Raw genomic sequence first — 23,522 nt, 5'->3', positions numbered from 1 at the left:
AAAAAGGACAAACCATCAAAGAAAAATATTAACAATTCTGTTCATCAAAAGATAACATTAAGAGAGTTAAAAGGTAAGCCACAGAGTAGAAGATAACTACAACATGAAGAACTAACAAAGGTCTTGGAATCAAAATGATAAACTAATATGGAATAGTCAAATTAACAGAAACAGAAAGTGCAACAGTGTTTGCCAGGGGACTGGGCAAGGGGGTAAATGAGGAGTACTTGCTTAGCGGGTATAGAGCTTCAGAGTACGTCAAGGCTGTATATTGTCACCCCGCTTATTTAACATATATGCAGAGTATATCATGAGAAATGCTGGGCTGGAGGAAGCACAAGCTGGAATCAAGATTGCCAGGAGAAATATCAATAACCTCAGATATGCAGAGGATACCACCGTTATGGCAGAAAGTGAAGAAGAACTAAAGAGCCTCTTGATGAAAGTGAAACAGGAGAGTGAAAAAGTTGGCTTAAAGCTCGTCATTCAGAAAACTAAGATCGTGGCATCTGATCCCATCACTTCGTGGCAAATAGATGGGGAAACAGTGGAAACACTGGCTGACTTTATTTTTGGGGGCTCCAAAATCACTGCAGATGGTGACTGCAGCCATATAATTAAAAGACGCTTACTCCTTGGAAGGAAAGTTATGACCAACCTAGACAGCATATTAAAAAGCAGAGACATTACTTTGTCAATGAAGGTCCATCCAGTCAAGGCTATGGTTTTTCCAGTAGTCATGTATGGATGTGAGAGTTGGACTATAAAGAAAGCTGAGTGCAGGAGAATTGATGCTTTTGAACTGTGGTGTTGGAGAAGACTCTTGAGAGTCCCTTGGACTGCAAGGAGGTCCGACCAGTCCAACCTAAAGGAGATCAGTTCTGGGTGTTCATGGAAGGACTGATGTTGAAGCTGAAACTCCAATACTTTGGCCACCTGATGCAAAGAGCTGACTCATTTAAAAAGACCCTGATGCTGGGAAAGATTGAAGGCAGGAAGAGAAGGGGATGACAGAGGATGAGATGGTTGGATGGCATCACTGACTCAATGAACGTGAGTCTGGGTAGGCTCCAGGAGTTGGTGATGGACAGGGAGGCCTAGTGTGCTGCAGTTGATGGGGTCGCAAAGAGTCAGACACGACTGAGCAACTGAACTGAATTGACAGCGTTTCAGTTTTGCAAAATGAAAAGGCTTTGGAGATTGGTTGTACAACAATGTGGATATATCTAATATTACTGACATTTAAAAACAGTTAAGATGATAAATTTTATGTTATGTACATTAAACCACAAATAAAAATTTTTAAATAAATAAACCAATATGGAAATGGGTAGCAAGAGATTTGGCCATCACCAAAGGAAACTTTCAGTTGGCCATCAAAGCTATAAAAAGGTGCCACATACCAGTATTCAAGCAAAACAAAATGAGATACTACTACCCAATGACTAAAATAAAAGGTAACAACATCAGTGTTGACCAGGATGGGGAGCAAGTGGAAATTTATATGATGCTGATGGGTATATAAAATGGTAAAACCCTTTTGGAGTACTGATGGCATTATCCACTGAAATATAAAAGAAATATACACCCAATGACCCAGTTCTACTCACAGATCTGTACACAGCAAAATCAAAAACACGTACAAGAATGTTCGTAACAGTTTCAAACTAGAAAACAAGCATATCCATCACTAACAGAGTAAGTGAATAACTGGTAAACCATACAATGGGATTCAACAGCACTGAGACATGAATAAACGCCACTGGCAACATGAATGAATCTCAAACACAATGCTGAGCTAAAGAAATAAAGTATGTGAGGACACACAGTATATGACTCTATTCTAATTTCAAAACTAGGCTAACATGTCAGAAGCCTACACGGCATGTATGTTTGGGCAGAATAAAGTAACAGTAAATTGGAAGGGGCACAGCAGTTGGAGATGGGTATTCTGAGTGACATCTTGCTCTATCGAACATCTAAAAGATTCTCAAATTGTAGGTAGTTCATTGAGTCATGCCCCTATGACTTGCACACTATTCTGTAAGTGTATTTTATCCAAAACAGATCATTAAAAGCCAGGGAAGTCATATAAAAGGATGAAGTGGTCAGGAATGGCAGATGATAGAAAGAGAGCAAGAAAATTGAAAACAGCAAATCTCATAGGCTTTGGTGACTGATAGTGTTCATGCCTTTTATGAGACAACAATTTAGTAGAAGAGTAAAATCATTCAAGAGTGAGAAACAAGAAGTGATACAATGAAGTACTGAGTACAGACTCTGCTGAGAAAGGCAGTGATGCCACATGTGTTAGAGAGAGGATGGTACCTCTCCTAAAGAAAAAAAAAGTTAGTCGCACAGTCGTGTCCGACTCTTTGTGACCCAATGGGCTGTAGCCCGCCAGGTCCTCTGTCCATGAATTCTCCAGGCAAGAGTACTGGAGGGGGTTGCCATTCCCTTCTCCAGGGGAACCCAGGTCTCCTGCATTGCAAACAGATTATTTACCAACTGAGCTACTAGGGAAGGCCCCCACGCTGCTGCTGCTAAGTCACGTCAGTCATGTCCGACTCTGTGCGACCCCATAGATGGCAGCCCACCAGGCTCCACCATCCCTGGGATTCTCCAGGCAAGAACACTGGAGTGGGTTACCATTTCCTTCTCCAATGCATGAAGGTGAAAAGTGGAAGTGAAGTCGCTCAGTCGTGTCCGACTCTGAGCAACCCCATGGACTGCAGCCAACCAGGCTCCTCCGTCCATGGGATTTTCCAGGTAAGAGTACTGGAGTGGGGTGCCATCGCCTTCTCTGGAAGGCCCCCATAGTGGGGCATAAATTAATTGATGGTTAAACTATATTACCTGCCTCCTCCCAAAAATAGAAGTCCGAGGGCCATGTGATGGGCTAAGTGGAAACCATAGTTCATTTCACCACCTGTTTTCATGTGTAAGAAGCGACAAAGCTGCAGCACCTTCAGGTTCCCCGAGCCAGCCATCACCATGGCGAGAGACAGCAGCACCACGCTCAGGCAAGTCTCCAGGTTGTAAGGACCTGTCTGGAGACACGGAAGATGCCACACCACATCAGCTGTGCTACATAAAACTAAAGCAGCCAGCATTAGACTACAGATGTTCACAACTTAAAAACTCTGAAAAAACATTTTCTCTGATTATGAAATTTAAGTTCCAGGTGGAAAATTCAGACAATAAGGTATCAAGAAGGAAATAACAATTACTTGAAATACTAAAAGCCATCAACTTTTGGCTTTTTCCCCAAATCTTACCTATAGTATCTATCTTTTAAATGAAACTGAGATATTATTACATATAGTATTTTTAAGTTTTTAATCTATTTTATTATAAGCGATCTTCACTAGTAAAAATTCTTACACAACATGCTGTTGATAGCTCCTTTATATAACAGTGTAGATATACCATAATCCGCTTATTGACTACCTTTAGATTTTTTTGATGCTGCGAATTTTCTAATATAAATAATGTTAATTAAATGTTTTTTTAACCAGGAAATAAAACCTTGTGGTCTTACTATCATCAGAGCAGCAATCCTCAATAGGAACTGTATTTTTTCTAAGTAATTTTTCCAACAAGCAGTTATCAACATTTAGTACTGAGAATGGCATAAGATATGACAATCCATGAAGGTCATGGCTTTTCTTAATTATTCTCTCATCATAAGAAATAAATGCCTTTAAGGGTAGTCACATTCTCAACCAACTAATATCCCAGAACTAAAATACAAAGATGAGCCAAAGCCCCAAACCTCCCATTCTAAATTCAGACTGTACAGATATTTGGTAACACATAAGTAGTTGAATTATCAGTGAATTTTCTTCAAGTTTAATTTTATTCCCAAGGAGAACCATCATAAAAAGACTTACTACAGAAGCATTAGGTGCAGACAAATAAGTCATAAAATCTTTTGCAAATTTATGCTGGAAAAAAAAACAAAAGAAAAAATTTAAGGTTAAAAGACACATACTAAGGCTCTGTAAAAAAGAAAACAGAACAGAGTAGAGGAAGATATTTCTTACCAAACAGTTAAATGCTGATAAGTTTTCTGAGCCAGCAAATCGAAAACCCAGAGACAAACAAGCTCCTGCAATGATGTAGACATGTGCCTGCCTGAAAACAGATCACAACAGATTGAAATACTCTCCTTGTTTTGCTTTAAAATTCATTATTACTATTATCTGGGGACACAAATAATAAATACTCCTGTTCTCTAAATTAGTTTCTTTACTTCTGGGAATGCTCAAGTGTGCCTGTACTCAATCAACTGGCAGGTTTCCGTCTGCTTTCCTTAAGCAGAAGCACCATGTGGCTCTAGCTGATAAAGTCTGCCTCATGCCTGCACTGTCTCATATGCAGCCAAAGAAGATAGTTTCTAACAATCAGAGAATTTTTTTTTAATGAAAAGGATAAAAAAGGAATGTACATAAGTTAAATCTCTGATACAGTTTATGAGGGTAAAAATTCTATGCTTTAGAGAGCTAAATAAAAAAACAAACTGGTGAACATCTGATAAACCATGGTTAGGAACATGGTGGATTTAGAATAATTACTCAAATCAAGTACAGCATTTCTCTTGCACAATATATTTCAACTCATTTTTTTTTTTTTAATTTCAACTCATTTATCTGACAGACACTGGAGTAGCTAATGTGTATTAGATGTTTCAGGACTTACGACAAAGTTTCCAAATTCAAATCCTCTGAGCAAGGCAATTCAATCTCACTGAGAGAGATACTATTTTCTCTTATAATCTGTCAAGACAGAAAGCAGAATACTTGGATATTAACATTTAAGTTACAAGTATCTAGTAATTTGAATAACAACTTACTGCTTATGGTCATATTTCCATAAGCTGTACCAAACCATCTCATTCAAAGGCCTATATTTTAATCACACTGACTGCAATTCAATTTCAGATCTAAGATGGGGCAAATACCTCAATAGGACTGAACAAATATAAACTGGACTGCTGCTGCTGCTGCTAAGTCGCTTCAGTTGTGTCTGACTCTGTGTGACCCCATAGACGGCAGCCCACAGGCTCCCCCGTCCCTGGGATGCTCCAGGCAAGAACACTGGAGTGGGTTGCCATTTCCTTCTCCAATGCATGAAAGCGAAAAGTGAAAGTGAAGTCACTCAGTCGTGTCCGACTTTCTGCGACCCCATGGACTGCAGCCTACCAGGCCCCCCCGTCCATGGGATTTTCCAGGCAAGAGTACTGGAGTGGGGTGCCATTGCACAGAGCAGTAATATTTCACGCCAGTAAACTGAAATCCAACGACGATGGCCACACAGGAGACCTGGGGCAGGAGTGAGGGGAAGCAGTGGGAAAGTAGAAAAAGGCAGTTGGAGAGAACTCTTAACCAGAGACATATGAATGTCTCCACTATTCAGACTCATGAATGTTTCCAGTATTGAGCCTACCTTCCTACCAAAGATAAGGTTAGTTACCATATTAGTCACCCAAACTGTCAATATGTTAATTTGTTAACTATTGTTTAGAAACCCATCCCTTTCCTTTTATATGAACAGGAATTTATTTTTTAAAAAATACAGAGAATATCTAACTTTAAAACCACGAACTGATTTCTCTTCACTTAAATACAAATAAAAAAGATAAAGCTATATATTTTCTAAAACTTATGAATGCAAGCACATAGAAGAAAAACTATGAAGATTTATTCCTATGACTCTTTTTAGAAGACATTTCAGGACGCTTTCTATAATAAACCAGTAAGTATACAGAGTCGCTTATGATACAATCTTCTTATATACTGAGCACCACCAAAAAAAAAAAAAAAAAAACCTTGAAATACCTTCTCCCTTTCATAATCTCAATGTGGTAAGCAATTACGTTGGCTATGTAATACAGGCTGATAACTACTTCCATCTTTCTTCCTCTTGTCTTTATTTTTAATTTGGAATGTATCTACTTAGAAATTGAATGACATTCTGAAAAACTGATATAACCCCAAAGTGAGCAGTTAATATATACATGGATAACCTAATTATAACATTCATTATATAAATTAGCAATAATATCATACAGGAATTAAATATTTCTATTTTGAAAGCAGGCAGTTACAAGCTCCTTTTTATCTTAAAAAGCATATAGCCTGGCACTTAAAGGCCTAGGTTCTAATCGAAGCAGGGCCACACATTAGCCCTGAACCACCTCTGTAAAACAAGCAAAATCATATTCCTACCTTCTAGGTTTCTGTGAGAATTAGAAGACTTAACCTACTCAAAGCTCTTAAAATTAATACCTGGCACATATTCTTTGTGCTAGCTGCTATTATCACTATTATAGATCTGTACCATTCCTATCACAAGACCACACTTGATCATAAACCACTTGAAAGCATCACTAAAAACCTGAGTTATAATAACTGTGTGCAGGGGGCGGGGAACACACTCTTCAGCCTAGCCCTTGTTATTTTTTCTACGGCCTCATAAGTTTAAAAAAATAGTAAAACATTTAAGGCGCAAAGGGAAACATGTAATCACTTATAAGCAGGCTGAGGCACACAGGAATGAACAAAAGACCACCAAACTGCTCGTTTTTTCCCCTAATCTTTATTTATTTGGCTGTGCCAAGTCTTAGTTGTGGCATGTAGGATCTTTCAGTTGCAACATGTGGGATCTAGTTCCCTGACCAGGGATCACACCCGGGCCCCCTGCACTGGCAGCGTGGAGTCTTAGCCACTGGACCACTAGGGAAGTCTAAGACAAAAATCCTGGGCTCTCAGGACTTCCCTGGTATCCAGTGGCTAAGCCTCCACGCTCCCGGTGCAGAGGGCCCAGGTTCGATCCCTGGTAGGGGAATTGGATCCCACATGCTGCAACTAAGAGTCTGCATGTCACAAATGGAGATCCTGCATGCCACAACACAAAGACCGAGGATCCCGCACGCCGCAACTGAGACCCAGCACAACAAAATAAACATAAATAAATAGTAAAAAAAAAAAAAAAGAAAAATCTCAAGCTCTGAAGGCCTAACAGCTAGTTTAAGTTTTGCCCCACCTCTTACTAGCAAGGGTGGTTTGGGACCAGTCTGTCCTCTTTCAACGTAACAGTGAGGTACTGAGCTCTAGCTACTGTGTGCGAGTTGCTAGGAATGAAAGATGGAAAAGATATGGTAACTGGCCTTGAGGTCTCCTGACACACAAATAATCAAAAGTACATCGCTCCCACCCATACACTGGGGGCAATACTTGAACAATTACTAGCACAACAGTGAATAAAAAAAAAAAAAAAAAGAAAGAAAGAAAGAAATAAAAAGATAAACAGGCTGCAGAGTAAAGCTTTTTTATGAAGCTGTTAGTTACTGTATTTGATACATGCCTTAAGTTCAAACAAATAAACAGTTTATAAAGTGACCTTTTTAACCCATTTTTGATGCTAAGTTGCTCCCTACAAGCAGCCCTGCTACAGAATCAATGAGATGACTGGGTGGGAACCAGGAGAAAGTAGAGAGACAGGCATATCAACAATAGAACTGTGAACTTGTTATATATCCTACTGGGTAACCCTAATATAATAAAGACCAAATTTAAAATTATTAAGTCTGAAGGAAAAGGAATGTCAGAGAGATAACTATATTAAAAGTCCAAGGACTACATTTCCACAAAACTTTAAAAATAGAAGTTATATAAAAAAAGAACTTACATGAATTTTCACTTTCCATTTGAAAATAGTTATTTGTGTACATGCTTAACCTCACTTTGAAAACTAAAAAAAAACTAAACTTAGTAAACTAAAGTTTTCTCAAAATCAGTCTGCATGTCAGATGCATCTTAAATGTAGCATGGAATTTAGGATGGTGTCTTGCATTTGCAAAGGATCAACAAACATATGCTGAATGAAGGAATGGAAGAAAAAGTATAATTTCATCCTACAATGTACATTTTAAAGCATACTTTCCAGAAGAACTGCTACTTTTGACATCTAAATATGCAAGGAGTTAAATGTCTGCCTAGCCTACGAATCATATGTGACCAGGGCAGACCCAGGCCCCACAGAATTAAAGAACTCAACTGAGACTACAACTGGCACCCAAGAGACAGGGTTTGACATTTGATTCCAAGTAAATTAACTGCCGCTTTAAAGCAAAATGATTTTTGTGTGTATGTATACATATTTATGTGTTCAGTTCAGTTCAGTTCAGTTCAGTCGCTCAGTCGTGTCCGACTCTTTGCGACCCCATGAATTGCAGCACGCCCGGCCTCCCTGTCCATCACCAACTCCTGGAGTTCACTCAGACTCACGTCCATCAAGTCAGTGATGCCATCCAGCCATCTCATCCTCTGTCGTCCCCTTCTCCTCCTGCCCCCAATCCCTCCCAGCATCAGAGTCTTCCAATGAGTCAACTCTTCGCATGAGGTGGCCAAAGTACTGGAGTTTCAGCTTGTACACACACATAAAGATAAGTATGCATGTATGTACACATGTATCAACACTCCTTAGAGGAATACAACAGGAACTAGAGTCTTTAAAAAGCAACATGCATATTTTTACTCTGTTACACACATATTTTCTAATTTTCCTTGTCATGGCTTCTTAGCCATCATTTAAAAGTGGACATTTAATTTCCAAATACATGGGTTTAAAAAAAAACAAACATGCAGAATGTTTCAAACACAAATCAAAATTACTTAACATAAGAAAAAGAAATGCGACATACTTCCAGGAGAAAAGACCATAGAAAATCATCCTGAAATGACCACACTCTTGGCATGAGAAGAGAAGGATTTTAAAGCAGCTCTTCTAACTGGAAGGACAATATGCTCATAATGAAAAGACAGAAAATCTCATCACAAAAAGTATGAAACTTTAAAAAAAGTTATATTAAAAAAAGAAAAAGTAGAAATTACTTAGAAAGGAAAAATGCAAATTTTATAACAGCAAAGTACAAAAATGAAAATTTTAAATTCACTTAATGGATTTAAATAGGAAAATGAAATGCCTGAAAAAGAGTAAGTGAACATAAATTCATAGAAACTATGCAATCTGTAGAAATGGTATAAAATACAACAGTCATCTGATTTTGACAGAGGAGTCACAGGAATACAATAAGGAAAAGAAGGAATACAAATGATGTTGGTGCAACTAAATATCTATATTTTTTAAAACATGGAAGCCTTAACCCTTAATCTCACATCATAAACAAAATTACTGAGATAAACTATATAATTATACATAAAAGCCAAAACACTGGGTTTTAGAAAAAAATCTTCAGGTTAGTCAAATTTTTTTTCCCAAGGATACAAAAAAGCAATAAGTATAAAATTGAAAACTGATAAATTAGGCATTATCAAATTTTTAAAATTTTATGCTCATCAAAAATGTTACTAAGAAAATGAATGCGCAAGCCATAGGTTAGGAGGGATATCTGCAAAACATTTATCTGATAAAGGACAGGTTTCCAGAATATATTAAAAATTCCAGCAACTCAGTAAGACCCACAAAATTTTTTTTAAATGGGAAAAAGATATAGACACTTCATAAAAAAGATATATGAAGAAGCAATAAGCAAATAAAAACTTTCTCAACATGCAAAATGAAACTACAGGAAGATATCATTATGTATTAACGAGCAGAGCTACAATTAAAGACTAACAGCACCGGCAAGACGGGCAGCAGGCAGCTTTCTCACACACCACTGCTCCAAGGGTAAAAAGGCGCAGCGTCTCCGGAGAAAAGTCTACTGGCCTTAGAACACTAAACATACTGTCCACTCTATGCCTAGGTAGCTCCAATCCTAAGTAAACACTCAAGAGAAATTAAAATATAAGTCCACAAACTATATTTATGGTAGCTTGATAATAACTGAAACCCAGAACCAACCCAGGTGTGAATGGGAAAAGAGAAGAGAATTCTCAAAAGAGAATGGAAAAAGAAACTGTGGTATATTCATACAATAGGATACTACTTAACAACAAAGGCTGAACTACTGATACACTCAGTAGTTTCTCAAAATCATGCTGAATGAAAGAAGTCTTATACAAAAGGGTTTATACTGTGACTCCATTAATAAAACGTTCTACATCAGGCAAGCTTATACAGTAAAATATTAATTGCAGTAGCTAACTGGATGTACTAGTGTTTGTATAACATTCTTTCAACCTTTATTTTGGAATTTTCTTATTAAAACATTGGAGAAGCATTCTAGCACTCTTAAGGATTTATTTTCCAAATAAAACAGTAACAAGGACATGGACAGTTAATTAAAGGGCAAAATTTAGTTACAATATTTACAATATTTGGGGTTTTTACAAGAGTCTGCTTATTCTTTTAACTACTTGGCTTACTGGGTAAATATGCCATAAAATAATTAAAACAACTTATTATATACAAGATAAAAAATTGTCACAAAGTAGTAACTTTGATAAATGCATACTTAACTAGAATAAAAATGTCAAAAACACTTAGGTTTCTTTAAGGAAGGCTGTGGTCTGTGCTCAACATACAATCTTAAAATGAAAGTTCCTGTGTTTTGAAGAAATACCATAATCATCAATATTGTCTTCAAAAGAAGTAGTATTTTACAGGGTTTTAGAAAATCCCACAATAAATCATAATTTTACATGATTAAAAATAAAATAATATTTATCATACGTACGTACTTGAGGAACGTTGCTATCAACCCACTTGGAATTTGGTAAAATATCATCCCACAAAATCAGGCATCGAGCAAGCGTCTTAAAAATGAAATACAAAAAAATTCATTACAGCAGGGGAAGTTCACAGATTTTGTAATGCTAATACCAGTAACAGAACAATTTAAGAATCAGTTCCCAACTGATGGAAATTTTCAAAATAAAGCTAAGTATATAATATCAACCGAAGCCACTCACTAAAACAAACTGAAAGTTTACTGGGTTGGCCAAAAAGCTTGTTCACATTTTTACATAAGATGTTACAGAAAAGTCCAAGTGAAGCTTTTGGCCAACCCAATAGAGGTATCACAAAAAAATCTAAAATTGAGTTGTTCATCATCGAAGTTTGGAGGAGTTGGAGAAAAGTTTTTAAAACTTGCCCCATAAATGAAAAGCCATAAGGAAAAGAATCAGTCTACAGAATTTAAAGCCTATCATATGCTAAAAACATACATTTAAATATCAAGAGGAAAAGTTTGAGGTAGTTATGTCAAACAATTACTGTCACAAATTATACCTTTAATAGTATTACTGCATTCCTAAAAATAATGAAAAAAATGTAAAATAAAGTAGTAATGAAGCCCCACTGAGTCGCTGCTCATTAGGAAGTTTGAATAATAATGTGAAAAGTTAAAATATTACTTCAAGTATTACATATCAATGTGGTTGCTTTATTTAGCAATTCCTACAGCTATATTTGGGAATATTCAAAAGAACACTACCAGTTATACACATACATGATGGATTAACAGTAAAGGCTCGCTTACGGAGACATTTTATATAGATTCCTCAAATTAAGAGAAATGAAAAACTGCGAAGTACCATACCCTAAGCAAGAGGAATTCTGGCTTCACGAAGTCCAGCAAATACATGGTGTCTGGAGCGCGGAGCCAGTCTGCGATGGACCTGTTGGTGGTGGATGCCAGCAAGCATTATTGCTCAAGAAGAGAGTAGACAGTCAAGAATCACAAGACAGATTTCAGGAATTTTCTTTCCACTCCAACTACCGCTCTATTTTTTTCTCACAATACTTCACATCCTCCAAAGTAATATCTGGTACATATGTATGCCTTACTATAAGCTAAGTATTTGTTTTATTCACTGAAACATCTCCGGTGCCAAGAAGGCAATGACGTATACTTTCATCTAAACAGTAGATGAATAAATCTGCTTTTACCCTTAATTTTGCTAACACTCACTTTGTCTAAAAAAGGAATTTACAATATTGAAAAATTTCTTGAATCTCAGACAGTGTTTTTAAATCAAAAGACTCAAAACCCAACTTACTCTTCTATGCAAAATATAAAAGAATAAAATGCCAAACATCAACTTTCAAGTGCCAACACTAGTTATTGGGGTTGGGAAAGCAGAAGGTATGGTCGTTAAGAAAGCTCTTGAATTAAGCAGAAACCATTTTTATGGATGGGAACCAGGACTATAACAATGCTAAGTCTCTCTGATTTCATCAGTTCTCAAAACATGCAAAATCAATGAAAAGGAATTTGGACACTGATTGTCAGTGATGTCAACTATAAAAATGAATAGGAATTGGTAACTGTATTGTCAGATATAAAATAACTGGCCGTATCTAACAGCACTGGAGTCAGGCTGATCTAGCACAGTTTTCCTGAAGATAAACACAGTAAGGTAGTTTAGTGTCGCTACTGAGGTCAGAGCGGGGCTTCCCAGGTGGCTAGTGATAAAGAACCCGCCTGTCAATGCAGGACATGCAAGAGATGTGGGTTCGATCTCTGGGTCAGCAAGATCCCCTGGAGGAGGAAATGGCTACCCACTCCAGTATTCTTGCCAGAAAATTCCCACGGACAGAGAAGCCTGGCGGGTTACAGTCCATGGGGTGGCAAAAGTCAGACACGATTAGGCAATGGAGCAATTCAAAATCAACTGAGGTCAGCCAGGCAGTGACTGTCATGGCAAGGGATGGGTGGGCAGACACGGTACCTGTTATTGGTTTTTAAGTAGATCATGGCCAAAGCGAGAGTGGCACCTGGACAAGTCACATCCACATTTATGGTATCTCCTTCCTATCAAAAGAAAAAGTTTACTTGTGTAAAAGAGCTTTGAATTACTCTACAATCCTTCTGAATGCTACCCATGCTTAAAGTTAACATGTCTACAAATGCTGATACGAAAACTACCATTTCTTAAACTAATTCCTTAGTTTCCAGAACTCTGATCTGTTGCTTGATCTGGACCTACCTTGATCTGGTAACTCGGTGACTTATGTTTCTCTCTGTGCATCCCAGCTTGAAAGCGCCTGTGGCCTCCAACCATGTACTGATAGAGCTGCTCGGGCACGTTGAGGTCCGACATCCCTATCAGGTTGCTGCCGTGCTGGAGAACAAAGGAACAGGGTGTGAAAGGGGATTTTACAGAGTAAGATCCCGAACACACGCCCATGACAAAGCATCGAGTAACTTCAAAGCCAGGTATTCAGGTTTTTTAATCAATTAAACATTTCTCATGAGTTAACACTCAGTCTACTAATAATTCACATTAAAAATTATATAATACACATGCAGACAAATTAATACTTTCATTCCATAAAATACACAGAAGCTTCAAAATATACTTAATTTTACTAACAGCTAAAGAAATTGTTAGGTAAATGAAACCTGAACTATAAACATCTCAATCCCTTCATTATTGTGCCTATGAACTATTTCAACAACAATAACCATAGTAATAAAAATAACTTTCTGAACACTTAACTTTCTTCCAGGCGCAATTCTGTGTGTTTAACATGGGTTCAACTTACTTAATATGACGACAAGCCTATCAAATAGCTGCTGTTTTACAGGTGAGAAAAGGAGGCACCCAGATCGCACCGACGGTCACACGGCTACTAAAGAGCAGCCTGGTCCCAGTCTAGGGAGGCGCTCAACTACCAACAATACGGTAGTTAAATGATGAGACTCTGGTCACAACCAGAACTCAGGTCCCAATTCTCAGTGCGATGCTTGTTTCATTGTATCATCTGCCTCCTCAACTCATGTGTCAGATGTGAAGTGTCAAAAACCTAACTGACAGCTTTCTTTATATAATTTAGTTTCAGTATAACCCTGTATTGGAACCCACAATCTTTAATCAAAGAACCCACATTCCAGCTGACACAGTCATTTAATGAAATGTTTATGGTAATTCTATACTGTGTCTCCTGAATGGGGTTAAAGATGGGTCAGAGTGATACTGCATTCTGTAACAAAACAGCTGCTAGCGGGGCGACCTTCTGGGGTATCAGGGTGCCAAAAGACAACTCTGGTTTATCTCTAGTAACTTCTACAGACTCTTGATGCTTCCCACCAGACTCATGTTTTCACTGGTTTCTGACTAAGAGGGCTGTCACTTCTTCATCTTATGTCTTGAAATCTGTCTAACAAATTTCATTCCTAGGGTTCATTCATAAACACTTACATCTAAGCTGGGGTCAAGAAACCTGAAAGCCCTACTCTTCACTATAATTTCTCTCCATTCCCAAATCTGACACTTAGAGAAACATCCAGAAAGAAGAAAAGAGCTCAGAATCAGGGTCAGCTAAGGCAGAGCAGTATTCAGAGTAATGTGGCAAGGTCGTTTGTCTCGACAAGCAGATGTTGTCACTAAAGCATCTGAAGGCATGAGCTCTGCTTACCCCCAAGCAAACCATGCCCAGGGCTAAACCAGCAGCCAACGAGTAAGATTCTCTGTCGGTGCAGTACTCCATTTCTGGACCAGGGGGCCGTCCTATAAAACACAAAGCAACGCAGGTCAAGCTGGTCTCTTAAGAGCCTAAGTCGTAGAAGTTTTAGAGCTAACTTTCCAGTAAGTTGCCTAAGAGCTATGAATTCAATATAATCCCACTGAGAAAGATCTGACGTTCTCACAAATGTCCACGACTTCTGGTTTACTACAAAATAAAACACAAACACGGTTCTTCTAATTTGCCAATTTGAAAGGAATGACCTTAAAATACTGCAAAACCTTGGGCTTTATAATAAAACCAAAAAAAATTACCAAAAAGTAGGAAGAAATTTTAAATGGGAGGAATGCTCAAAAAAGCTTTAATTTGTAATTTCTTTCCTCTTTCCTTTTGTTCTTGTTTTACTATTTTCAAATCCATTCATTAGATGCGGTGAACACATGTTCAAATACTGATAATGAACAGGAAGGACACTTCAAGTATTTAAGAATTTTAATTCTTAACTATGCAGTTCAGTTCAGTCACTCAGTCATGTCCAACTCTTTGCAACCCCATGGACTGCAGCACACCAGACTTCCCTGTCCATCACCAACTTCCAGATCCAGACACTTATTTTGAATCTAGATAATACTGAGCTTTACTATGATAGAATTTTTCTGTACTGATGCCAAAAGTCTGACTAGATGTAAAATTCACACTTTTAAAAAGTACCCTTTAATTCTAACTCCACCCCCTTTAATGCAGCAAAATGTATTATATTATACATATAATACATCCCCAAAAAAGTTCACATTCCTAGAATTTCATCCCTAGGAAAAAAAAATTTTTTAAGAGAACAAAACAATTACACATGTGCAATCAGTAAAATGTTTATTGCTTAATAGCAAAGAATTAAAAACCACCTAAAACTCCTGAAAATAAGAAAATGATTGGGCAATTTACAGAACATCAACTCAATGAGCTATTATACAATATAAAATTAATTTTAAAAGCCATTTTTGACAATAATATATGAAAAGGGCAGTACAAAAATGGTATGTATATGGTGACTAATTATACAAAGAGCATATACCTATGAATCCACATGAATCTTTTACAGGTAATATACAATCTTCTATATACAAGATGAAAGAGCTAAGGCTGTGAGACGTGTGATACTGGCATTAGATATCATCATGATACAGCCAAAGAATGTATCGCTATTGCTATTGCTAAGTCAGTTCAGTGTCCGACTCTGTGTGACCCCATAGATGGCAGCCCACCAGGCTTCCCCGTCCCTGGGATTCTCCAGGCAAGAACACTGAAGTGGGTTGCCATTTCCTTCTCCAATGCATGAAAGTGAAAAGTAAAAGTGAAGTCACTCAGTCGTGTCTGACCCTCAGCGACCCCATGGACTGCAGCTTACCAAGCTCCTCCATCCATGGGATTTTCCAGGCAAGAGTACTGGAGTGGGCTGCCACTGCCTTCTCCGAAAGAATGTATACTACCCCATAAATGAGTAACTTTTTAAAGTCAGTCCTGAGGATCTTCTGACTATTTCTCAGACCAATCAGTTAAGCTATTATATATTTTGGTAACAGGAAATTTTATTTTGAGAATAACTTATTTCACCACTATAGTAGAAATAGAGGGAAAAAATAGAATGGGAAGAACTAGAGATCTCTTCAAGAAAATTAGAGATACCAAGGGAACATTTCATGCAAAGATGGGCTCAATAAAGAACAGAAATGGTATGGACCTAACAGAAGCAGAAGATATTAAGAAGAGGTGGCAAGAATACACAGAAGAACTGTACAAAAAAGATCTTCACAACCCAGATTATCATGATGGTGTGATCACTCACCTAAAGCCAGGCATCCTGGAATGTGAAGTCAAGTGGGCCTTAGAAAGCATCACTATGAACAAAGCTAATGGAGATGATGGAATTCCAGTTGAGTGATGCACTGAAGTGCCAGTAAATTTGGAAAACTCAGCAGTGGCCACAGGACTGGAAAAGGTCAGTTTTCATTCCAATCCCAAAGAAAGGCAATGCCAAAGAATGCTCAAACTACTGCACAATTGCACTCATCTCACATGCTAGCAAAGCAATGCTCAAAATTCTCCAAACCAGGCTTCAACAGTACATGAACCGTGAACTTCCAGATGTTCAAGATGGATTGAGAAAAGGCAGAGGAACCAGAGATCAAATTGCCAACATCTACTGGATCATCGAAAAAGCAAGAGTTCCAGGAAAACACCTACTTCTGCTTTACTGACTAGGCCAAAGCCTTTGGCTGTGTGAATCACAACAAACTGTGGAAAATTCTGAAAGAGATAGGAACACCAGACCACCTGACCTGCCTCCTAAGAAATCTGTAGGCAGGTCAGGAAACAACAGTTAGAACTGGACATGGAACAACAGACTGGTTCCAAATAGGGAAAGGAGTACGTCAAGGCTGTATATTGCCACCCTGTTTATTTAACTTATATGCACAGTACATCATGAGAAACGCTGGGCTGGATGAAGCACAAGCTGGAATCAAGACTGCAGGAAGAAATATCAACAACCTCTGATATGCAGATGACCACCCTTATGGCAGAAAGTGAAGAAGAACTAAAGAGCACATTGATGAAAGTGAAAGAGGAGAGTGAAAAAGTTGGCTTAAAACTCAATATTCAGAAAACTAAGATCATGGCATCTGGTCCTACCACTTTATGGCAAATAGATGGGCAAACAATGGAAACCATGACAGACTTCTTTTGGGCTCCAAAATCACTGCAGATGGTAACTGCTGCCATGAAATTAAAAGATGCTTGCTCCTTGGAAGAAAAGTTATGACCAACCTAGACAGCACATTAAAAAACAGAGACATTACTTTGCCAACAAAGGTCCATCTGTTCAGAGCTATGGTTTTTCCAGTAGTCATGTATGGATGTGAGAGCTGGACTATAAAGAAAGCTGAGTGCTGAAGAATTGATGCTTTTGAACTGTGGTGTTGAAGAAGACTCTTGAGAGTCCCTTGGACCACAAGGAGATCCAACCAATCCATCCTAAAGGAGATCAGTCCTGGGTGTTCGTTGGAAGGACTGATGTTGAAGCTGAAACTCCAATACTTTGGCCACCTCATGCAAAGAGTTGACTCATTGGAAAAGACCCTGAGGCTGGGAAAGATTGAAGGCAGGAGGAGAAGGGGACAACAGAGGTTGAGATGGTTGGGTGGCATCACCGACTCAATGGACATGAGTTTGAGGAAGCTCCGGGAGTTGGTGATGGACAGGGAGGCCTTGCAGTCCACGGGGTCGCGAAGAGTCGGACACAGCTGAGCAACTGAATTAAACTGATAGCACACTACATGGTTGATCCCAATTTGTTCCTGCCCTGCAGTACTCCTGTATAAACATCCACTCTCCCAACAAAGTCTCCTAGTGTACATGAACACTCCTGACTGGCTTTGACCTAGGAGCCTGGCCGACATAATATAAGCAAAGGTGTAAAATGTGCCTCCATTATTTGGTTCTCCACTTGCCCTTCTGTCATCACCACAAAAGCAGCACACCCTCCAGTCTGGGTCCCAGAAAAAGTCATTTGGAGCAAAGTCTGAGCATCAGACCCATAGATCTAGAGCCTGTAGCCAATAGGCCTGGGCCAATTTTGTGGCTATCCTGAAATACACGTAGGAAGATCCTGAACAGGGCAGAACGAAACATGTACGTACATATCTAAATTACTGAATGCACTAATAATGCTAAGAGCATCTCCATTTGTCAGAAAAAGATGACAACATCCAAGACACATTTCCAAAAAATGTAGACTCAGCTGAAAACACAGAAACTAAATTTCATCACTAACATACCCACTAGTACATAAAGGAGAAAAGGAGGAGTCAAGCACTCCCATTCTGTTAGAAGTGCTGTTGTCCAAGAGAATAAACACTGTGCTTTCAGGGATCAAGTCAACTTTGAATTTTAAGTGCAGACCATTGCTGGACAATGCCTGGCATAGGCAGAGCAAGATAAACAGCACGCTCACGTGTGATTTTAAGAGCGCAGGCGGGAATTCCAGGGCGGTCCAGAGGTTAGGACTTGGTGCTTCCACTACTGGGGTCCTGGGTTCAATCCCTAGTCAGGGAACTGAGATCCCTCAAGCTGCATGGCACACTCCCTTCCAAAAAAAAGACCACAGGCCACCTCATTAAATGGGGCCACGGGAGCGCAATGATGGGCTGGCAAACAGTGAGCATGCAGACTAACCACCTGCAGAGTAACACAAGCCTTGGAAAACACTATCTGTAATTTTTTATTAGTAGTACAGCTCATTCTATGCTTACAAAAGCTACTATTTTTTCCTTCATTCTTACAATCTTACTATCATTTTACTCTGGCTCCTGTGGAATGGGAAATAAACACTGATGAGACCGCAGCGCATGGAAGTCCTACCTATTTCAGCCAACAGGACCTCCGCGGTATGCCTGTGAGCCGTCCCTTGATAAACAAGGCCGATGCCAACCACGGCAGCCACCTGGACATTGTGAGGAACATCAAGCTCTGTGGACGTTGGGGGCAGGAGAGCAGGAATGTGGATGCTAAGAAGCCGGGTAACTGACATATCCATGGTGCCTAGTTTAGCAGCAGCGACACCAAGAAGCAGTCCAATGCTTGTCATCTCATGACCCTAAGACAGAAAAGAGAATGAGATATAAGTCACTACCAAAACAAATATGCAACTTTCATAAAATACTTCCTGCCAGTAATTTTATTAAGTACTTTTATGTGACAGGCACAGTGAGAGGCTCCAAGAATACATAAGCAAAGTAAATAGAAATGGTCCTTGTTCTCATGAAGTTAGTGCCCTTGGGGGAGAAAATGTGTTAAGCTAAAAAATATATATTATTAAAAACTCATTTAATGAAAAAGTAAAGATTACATGAATCTTTCATTACATGTTCATTACATGAACAGAGCCTAATTTATTTTAATTGAAGTACAGTCGATTCAGTGTTGTGCCTAATCTCTGATGTACAGCAAAGTGACTCAGTTATACACATATATACATTCTTTTTTATATTCTTTTCCATTATGGCTATGTCACAAAACTGGATATAGTTCCCTGTGCTACACAGTAGGACCTTGTTGTTTATCTTATAACTGTAACAGTTTGCATCTACCAGCCCCAAACTCCCCGTCCATCTCTCTCCTTCCCCCTTTCCCCCTTGGCAACCACAAGTCTGTTGTCTATGTCTGTGAGTCTAATTCTAACAGAGCCTAATTTAGATGAAGAGGAACCGGGGTATCACTAGAAATCTCTAAATAGTAAACTTACAATAGAATGAGTACAAATTAGCCAAGAAAAGTGGCAAAAGTTGGGGGATGGGTGTCACTGAGATTTAGAAAGTAAGAGAAAATGATGTCAGGTGAGGGAATATATGCAGATAATGCCAAGATGGTTCAAAAATAATGATGCTCACATGACAAGTGTGTCAAGACAATTCAATGGGAAGAGTTTTTTTCATAAAAAGGTGCTGTGTGTAGAGCCACTTGCAAAAGAATGAAATTTCATTTAGTGAAATTCCTTACATTAAACATAAACTTCAAGATGTAAATAAAAGTAAAAAACTCTTAAAAAGCACAAGTGTAAATCTGCATAACAAGTATACACCCAAGTGACCTTGGGTTAAGCAATAACTGATTAGACAAGACACCAAATGCACAGCAACCAAAGAAGAAATAGATGAGTTGTTGTTGCCACTGTCTAGTCGCTAAGACATATCCGACTCTGTGACCCTACGGACTGTAGCCCGCCAGGCTCCTCTGGCCGTGGGATTCTCCAGGCAGGAATACTAGAGTGGGTTGCCATTTCCTCCTCCAGGGGATGTTCCTGATCCAAGGATCAAACCCACATCTCTTGCATCTCCTGCACTGGCAGGCAGATTCTTAACCAACTGTGCCACCTGGGAAGCCTAGATGAACCAGATTTCATCAAATTAAAAGCTTTCGTGCTTCAAAGACACTATCAGAAAATGAAAAGACAACCCAAGAGACAGCACAATGGGAGAAAATTTTGCAAATCATGTACCTGTTAATGGTCTGGTATCCAGAACACATAAGGAACTCTTATAACTCAACCAATTAAAACTAAGCAAATGATTTGAATAGACATTAGTCAAAAGACAACATATAAATGACCAATGAGCACATATAAAGATGTTCAATATCATTAGCCATCAGGGAAATAAATGCAAACCAAAACCACAATGAAATATTACTTCACACCTACTGAGGTGACTAAAATTAAAATGACAGATAACAACAAGTGTTGGCAAGAATGGACAGAAATTGGAACCCTTATGTATTGCTTGTGGGATTATAAAACGATGCAGCCACCCTGGAAAACAGTTTGGTAGTTCTTAAAAAATTTAAAAAGAGTTACCAAATGACTCAGCAATTCTACTCCTAGAAATATACCGAAGAAAAACGAAAACATTCATCCACACAAAATGTTCATAGTAGTATTACAGATAACAGTCAAAAAGCAGAATAAACTCAAATACCCATCAACTGATGGATGGAAAATAAAGTCTATCCATACAATGAATATCTACTCAGCAATAAAAAGGAATGACGAGCTAATGCATGGTATTAATATAACATGGACAAACTTGAAAAGCATTACAGTAAGCAAAAGAAGCCTGCCATAGGAGACCACCTGTTTGGTTTCATTTATATGAAAGGTCCATACTGGCAAATCCACAGAGACAAGAAGTAGATGAGCAGTTTGTCAGGCTGGAGGGAGAGGGGAACAGCTGACTGCTACGAGGTAGGGGGTTCCTTCACGGGGTGACGAAGATGTTCTAAACTTAACAGTAGTGATGGATGCACAACAACAATGCGAATATAATAAAAACCACTCGTTTTAGGCCACGAGAGAGTCTGGTTTGCAGAGGAGCTAAAACAGTCAAGCCCTACGGTTGGAGTGTGAAGAGCAAAGGAAAGAAATGCACAGAGTAGGTTGGAGAAGTGAGTAGGATCACACAGGTCCCAAAAGGCACACTAAGAGCAACAGAAGATCACTAAACAGTTTGAGCAGGAAAGTGATCTGTTCCAATTTACGCTTTAGAAGGATTTCTCTGCCTGCTGAGAAGAATGCACTTAGAGGGACATGACTGAAGAAGAGCGCACAGGACCCTGAAGAGCTCCTGTAACAGCCCTGGGGGAGGAGCAAGGCCAGGAGCCAGCAGCACGAGTTCTCACTTTGGTTAGGTAGTCGTGGATATTGAGAGTAGCCAGCTTGGTAAGGTGCCCGTTAAGGCCCAGGGCCATGAGAAAGCCAGCATACTCATTGGCTAGCTCAGCATGCTTGGGCTTATTGTAGACGATCCAGGCCGAGTCGATCTGGGAGGCAGGGGCTATCTTCAGGCCCGCAGCCACGCCATTGTGGAAGCTGGCCCAGCTGGTCATGTTGGGGGGCACGTCGATATTCCCACTGTTCAAGTCCACTGTCGTGTTCCGAGGAGGGGCCCGCCCTAGTCAAACAAAATGTAAAACAGAGAGTGAAAATTCAGAAAATCAAAATTGTTACACTGATTTCTGAGAACAAAGATCACTTTGCTGCATTCAAAACCCTTAGCCCCATAATATCTGGGGCTACATGAATAATAATTTCAATATGAAATTGATAACAATGATAATAATTTCAAATGTACCATCCTATTTTTCTCTTCCTCTCTAGACGTTAAGAAAACATGGTATTTTCAAAAAGACAAAGACCTTTACAAATGTGCTCTATCTCTTATGTATATGCTAAGTCACTTCAGTCGTGTCCGACTCTGTCCAACCCCAGAGACGGCAGCCCACCAGGCTCCCCCATCCCTGGGATTCTCCAGGCAAGAACACTGGAGTGGGTTGCCATTTCCTCCTCCAATGCATGAAAGTGAAAAGTGAAAGTGAAGTCACTCGGTCGTGTCCGACTCTTCGCGACCCCATGGACTGCAGCCTACCAGACTCCTCCGTCCATGGGATTTTCCAGGCAAGATGTCTCTCTATATATAGAAATCTAATTATATGCTTTTGGTAAAAATTCCAAATTGCATTCAAAGATACCTATATAAAAAAACATCATTTTATACACTTGAGTCACCCTGTGAATCAGAAAAGAGTATTCACTAAATTTAAATCTATGGTCAACTTACTAAAGAGCACATAAACTGTTCATAATGCTAGGCTCTCTATGAATTCCTTTTCTTGAGTGTTTTGATTCTAATCTACACTGTGTACTTGCAAATACTGAATTCTCTGTACATTTTTAATGTTCTATAATAGCTTAAGTCATGGATAAATAGTTAAAATAAATATTCTAAACACTGCACAAAGTTATACAGTTCACTAGAGGTTTCAAACATGTTCTGAAAGTTATGTAAATTTTAATTAGATGCAGTGTCTTATTTGTAAAAGTTTATATACACATACACACACATACAAAGACACAGCATAAAATAAAATATATTTGCATTCTCCATTTGCTTTCTGTACCTAAGAGCTAACTCAAATGCTGGTCTGTGAGAGTACCACATTGGTGACAAGTTCATGACAGACACTTTTACTTTCCCAAAAAGGGCAGAGAGATTAATAATGAAACAGCAAGTAAAATTTCTAAAATGACAGTTCATCACACGCATAAGACACAATACTGATAATGCAAAAAGAACTCCACTAAACATATAATTAATAGTTTTCCTTTCTTACTGACCCAGAGTTTAACATACCAGTTAAATTCAGCTTAGGAATAGGCAACGGTTCTGTTGGAACAGGATGGTATGAAAACAAGGTGAACATTCCTCGTCCTACTGGGAGAGCCATAGTCCGCTGACACAACTGGAGCAATCTATAATTAAAATTAAAGCCATCATGTGAAAAAAAAATTTAAACAGACAAACAAACTGGAATGTAATCTGTAGTGAATATTTTAAAAGCAGCAGTGCTGTGAAAGATGAAGCCACATCAAAGTAAATCCCTACAAAGATGTGGGTCAATCATCTGAACATGGTTATTCTTTTTCATACTCTGACTCCCATTAGAGGGCTTCCTGTATGGCTTAGCAGGGAAAGAATCCTCCTGCCAATGAAGGAGAGGCAGGTTCAATCCCTGGGTCGGGAAGATCCCCTGGAGGA

At 38.9% G+C, this 23,522-nt stretch overlaps 1 protein-coding gene across 3 annotated transcripts in view; it reads right to left on the bottom strand.

Annotated features, from left to right (window-relative positions):
- ANAPC1 (anaphase promoting complex subunit 1) overlaps positions 1 to 23,522 on the bottom strand; it is a 99,137-nt gene that overhangs the window by 24,344 nt on the left and 51,271 nt on the right. For all 3 annotated transcript variants that reach the window (XM_025260581.3, XM_044925568.2, XM_044925569.2), the window contains exons 27-38: positions 23,118 to 23,236; positions 21,607 to 21,878; positions 18,796 to 19,030; positions 14,332 to 14,423; positions 12,900 to 13,034; positions 12,642 to 12,724; positions 11,510 to 11,588; positions 10,650 to 10,724; positions 4,702 to 4,778; positions 4,047 to 4,137; positions 3,894 to 3,947; positions 2,857 to 3,050 (exon numbers count right to left, since the gene is read on the bottom strand). In XM_025260581.3, coding sequence (XP_025116366.3) covers positions 2,857 to 3,050; positions 3,894 to 3,947; positions 4,047 to 4,137; positions 4,702 to 4,778; positions 10,650 to 10,724; positions 11,510 to 11,588; positions 12,642 to 12,724; positions 12,900 to 13,034; positions 14,332 to 14,423; positions 18,796 to 19,030; positions 21,607 to 21,878; positions 23,118 to 23,236 — 1,506 coding nt within the window. The remainder of the gene's footprint in view (positions 1 to 2,856; positions 3,051 to 3,893; positions 3,948 to 4,046; positions 4,138 to 4,701; positions 4,779 to 10,649; positions 10,725 to 11,509; positions 11,589 to 12,641; positions 12,725 to 12,899; positions 13,035 to 14,331; positions 14,424 to 18,795; positions 19,031 to 21,606; positions 21,879 to 23,117; positions 23,237 to 23,522) is intronic.

Source organism: Bubalus bubalis, chromosome 12 (assembly GCF_019923935.1).
Source record: "Bubalus bubalis isolate 160015118507 breed Murrah chromosome 12, NDDB_SH_1, whole genome shotgun sequence".
Classification (NCBI taxonomy): Eukaryota; Metazoa; Chordata; class Mammalia; order Artiodactyla; family Bovidae; genus Bubalus; species Bubalus bubalis.
The sequence above is the reverse complement of the archived record's forward strand: the minus strand, read 5'-3'. Positions and strand labels throughout refer to the sequence as shown.